At 42.6% G+C, this 4617-nt stretch overlaps 1 protein-coding gene across 1 annotated transcript; it reads left to right on the top strand.

The window, feature by feature from the left end:
- Positions 1 to 2326: 2326 nt before the first annotated feature.
- Positions 2327 to 3412, top strand: LOC116222189 (cold-inducible RNA-binding protein B-like). The gene has a single exon (XM_031575515.2). It carries the CDS (start codon positions 2441 to 2443, stop codon positions 2909 to 2911), a length of 471 nt encoding a protein of 156 aa, XP_031431375.1. The 5' UTR covers positions 2327 to 2440; the 3' UTR covers positions 2912 to 3412.
- The last annotated feature ends 1205 nt before the right edge of the window (positions 3413 to 4617 follow it).

Genomic DNA, 4617 nt, shown 5'->3' with positions numbered 1-4617 from the left:
GCTGTACAATTAAATCACAATCAAATATCAAATCAAATAGAAAGCAGAAACAAAACAATTACATCACAATAAAATATAAAATCAAATAGAAAAACAGAAGCAAAACACTCAACTAAGCATGTATATCATTTACATTTTACATTTATTCATTTAGCAGACGCTTTTGTCCAAAGCGACGTACAAGGGAGAGAACAGTCATGCAATAAAAAGCATGGTGTAACAATAAATACTACTTTACATGAGAATTAGAAAAACAACGACCTAGAAAAAAAGGAAAAAGAAGTGCAGGAATGTAACTGCTGAAGTGCAAGTTAAGCGCTAGTCAGGTGCCAGTTAGGAGGGGAGGTGCTCTCTGAAGAGTTGGGTCTTCAAAAGCTTCTTGAAGGTAGAGAGGGACGCCCCTGCTCTGGTAGTACTAGGCAGTTCGTTCCACCAACGTGGAACTACAAATGAAAATAGTCTGGATTGCCGTGCTTGCACGGACAGCAGTGCCAAACGACGCTCACTAGACGAGCGCAGCGTCCTGGGTGTAACATTTGCCCTTACAAGAGCATTTAGGTAGGTGGGAGCAGAACCAGTAAGCACTCTGTAGGCAAGCATAAGTGACTTGAACTTAATGCGAGCAGCTACCGGCAGCCAGTGGAGCTCAATGAGTAGCGGGGTGACGTGTGCCCTTTTCGGTTGGTTGAACACCAGACGCGCAGAAAGCAAATATATACAAATTATCAACTCAGATCAGGAGGATCCAAATGCTAAAGAATAAAAGTAGGTTTTGAGCCTGGACTTGAAGGAGTCAATAGAGGGGGCTGATCTTATAGAGAGGGGGATGCTGTTCCAGAGTCTAGGGGCTGCAACAGCAAAAGCCCGGTCACCCCTGGATTTAAACTTTGATTGGGGGACTGCCAGGAGCCCTAAGTTAGACGACAAGAGGGGCATTGCGGTGGAATAATGGGTTAAGAGGTCTGCGATATAGGAAGGGGCCTGCCCATTCAGGGCTTTAAAACCAAACAGGAGCACCTTAAAATCAACCCTGGACCGCACTGGAAGCCAGTGGAGAGAGGCCAGGATAGGGCTAATATGTTCTCTTTTCCAGGTACCGGTCAGGAGCCTGGCAGCGGCGTTTTGGACTAGTTGTAGACAGGACAGGGACGAGTGGCTAATTCCAGTATACAAGGAATTGCAGTAGTCTAGCCTGGAGGATATGAAGGTGTGGATGACCTTCTCAAGATCTTTGGGTGACAGGAAAGACTTGATTTTGGCAATGGTGCAAAGTAGGAAGAAGCTGGCTTTAACTACTGCATTGAACTGTTTGTCAAATTTAAAGGCCGAATCGAATATCACACCAAGGTTTTTGACTTTTAGACAGGTTGCCTAGGCTGCTGGTGGTCAATTTGATGGAGTCAGGGGGCCGAAGAAATGTTTGTGCCATCCAACCATTGATGTCCTAAAGGCAGTCCAAAAGACTGTTTAGATTTCGCTGGTCGTTAGGTTTCAGGGGGAGATAAAGCTGTGTGTCATCTGCATAGCAATGGAAGGAGATATTGAGCTTTTGAATAATTTGACCAAGGGGGAGCATGTACATAGAAAACAGGATGGGACCTACGATGGAACTCCGCAGGAAAGACTAGTAGAGGAGGAGGAACATTTTCCTAAATTCACAGCAACACTTCTATTGCTGAGGTAGGATGAGAACCAGCTCAAGGCAATAACAATAACACCAACCCTGCACTGGAGACGGTCAATTAAAATGTTGTGATCCAGTGTCAAAAGCTGCACTTTAGTCAAGAAGAATCAGAAGAACACAGTCATCTGAGTCAACAGAGAGGAACAGGTCATTGGATACTTTGAACAACGCACTCTGACTATGATGTGCCCTAAAAACCTGACTAAAATCTTTCTAATATATTATAGATGTGCTATATTATTTTGTATATTTTGCATTGCGCAAAATGTTACGGCCAGTAATTGCAGCCACTTCTTGACATGAGCAGCAGACGTTCAAGGTAAGTGACGTGTTGTCAAAATTAAACTCCATGTGAAATAAACAGCCAAGCCAAGATGTCAATAGTTTGACCACCAAGCTAAACTATTCACATCGTATTTGGCACGGTGCAAAAGTTCGGTTAACAAGACAGTTGTGTGTTTAATCGTATGACTTCGTAAAAGTTCGGTTAACAAGTCAGTTGAGTATTGAACCGTATAACTTCACATAATAATACAATAGTTTAAAAAACCGATCGTTTAAAAGTCAGGCAATGGTTTTAGCCATCAAACGTGTCGTATTTCCCATTCCGGTCAGATGACAAGTTTTAACTAACCAGAGACCGGAATTACGTACTCACTTCCGGTCTTGACACCGATAATAACTGCGACACCGTCCTTAACCGGGACATCACGCAGAACATTCCAGCTCAACAGCAGACGAGTTTAAACCAGCAATATGTCTGACGAGGGAAAACTGTTCATCGGTGGACTCAGCTTCGACACAACGGAGCAGTCCCTTGAAGAAGCATTCTCTAAGTATGGGGCCATCTCAAACGTTCACGTTGCCAGACACCGGGAAACCCAGGACCCGCGTGGTTTTGGTTTCATCACATTCGAGAACCCGGAAGACGCGAAAGACGCATCGGCGGGAATGAATGGACAGTCTGTGGACGGCAGAACGATCCGCGTGGACAAGGCCACAAAGCGCGAAGGCGGAGGAGGCGGTTACCGTGGCGGCGGCGGAGGAGGATATGGAGGCGGCGGTGGAGGATATGGAGGCGGTGGCGGTGGATATGGAGGCGGCGGCGGATACGGCAGAGGTGGTGGTGACCGTAGCTACAGCAGAGGTGGCGGGGGTGGCTACTCCTCAGGTGGAGGCGGAGGCTACAGCCGGGACCAGTCTGGTGGATATGGGGACCGGTACTGAGACGGCCATGACCACTAAGCTGTTGTCGACTAGATTTCAGCCTGCTCCCTCTTCAACACCTAACAAAGAAGCCCTCTGCCAGAAACCACTTGTTCAAGTTCTCTCTTTCTTGTTTTCTTGGCGATTTGCTAATCGCTTTTATATGTTGAATTTACTTGCGTGTATCTTTGTTTTGTGGGTAAACACAAAAAGGGGGGATGTTCAGCTTCTGGCTGTAAAGTCAAAAGCGAATCTGCCTCGTTGTCGGCTTCAGTTTATTTGAGGCCATATCTTTGTCTCTACCCAATGGAATCAGGCAGCTTCGTGTAAGAATCAATACAACGAATCAGCCTTTTTTTTTTATGTACTAATTCCGAACAGTTTTGCTCCGTCTAGTTATTGGTCTCCGAGATCTCTATGAACATTGTGCCATGTGCTTACGATTACTCAAACTTTTGTATATGTATTGTAAAGGCTACTTTCTCTGTCGATCTGAAGAATAAAGTATAAACCGTCGAAAAACGTTTAATGTTTTGTTTATTTATAGCTGTGTGGCAGGAGTGGGCCACTGATAGCGCATGCTGTACTGTGAAAGAGGGCCTTTACGGATCCCGGGTAGGCTACTAGTCCAGGCGAAGTAGCGTTTTACGACAGACTAATTGTAAAATAATTTTTTTCAGCATAGATCATTTCTATGAGGTGTCCAAAACAACATACTAAAAGTCCTAAGACATCCTAGTTGAGGAAATATGTTTAATTCTCATCAATCTGAGATGTGTGCTAATAATGCATGGCAAAAATAAATGTATTTTTTTCCTTTACTCCTATCAAAATGAAACTTTACACAATGAAAGTACCCATGAAAAGTAAAACATTTTGAATTACAAGTTTCTTTTGAAATTAATTTGAATATGCACCAGAGCTCCATGCTTATTGAATATGTCGGCCCAATATTCATCCAATCATCCTACTGCCAATGGGAGATGGCAATGCTGCTTTTAGAATGGCCTCTAACCTGAAAACTGCCTGGCTTGGTAGTACCTGCCAGGGGTATGGTGTTTCTGCCTATGAAATTAGGACATATTTAATAAGTGTGACGCTCATGTGCATATTCAAATTAATTTCAAGAGAAACTTGTAATACAAAAAAAGTTACTTTTCATGTATACTTTTACTATGTAAAATTTTATTGTGGTAGGAGTAAAGGAAAAAATTAAGCCTATTTGGGTGTATTTTGGCCATATTCGATTAGTGTATAGCTCATTTGCATATTCAAATTCATTTTCAAAGAAACTTGTTATACAAAAAATGCTACTTTTCATGGGTACTTTCATTGTGTAAAGTTTTATTTTGATAGGAGTAAAGGAAAAACATTTTTGAGTATTTATTAAACTAGGATTTCTTAGGACTAGTATGTTGTTCTGGACACCTCATAGAAATTATCTATGCTGAAAAAAATTATTTTACAATTAATTCTATTTTTGGCTCCAAAATGGGTTACTTTGCCTGGCATATACAGCGTGCGGCGCATGTTGCAGCTGTTGCCAGCCAGTTATGCACTGCTATTGCATCCTACCACCCTTATTTATTATGCATGTATGACTAAAAATCTCCATGCAACAAGCTAGCCAACACAACTCATCACAATTTAAACACACAAAATTCCCAATATCAATAAAACTGGGCTTCAGGCAGCGCATGTTGTAAGTCATCAAAGCTAAACAATAA

This window comes from Clupea harengus, chromosome 10 (assembly GCF_900700415.2).
Source record: "Clupea harengus chromosome 10, Ch_v2.0.2, whole genome shotgun sequence".
NCBI classification, from domain to species: Eukaryota; Metazoa; Chordata; class Actinopteri; order Clupeiformes; family Clupeidae; genus Clupea; species Clupea harengus.
This window is presented reverse-complemented; position numbering and strand designations above follow the sequence as displayed.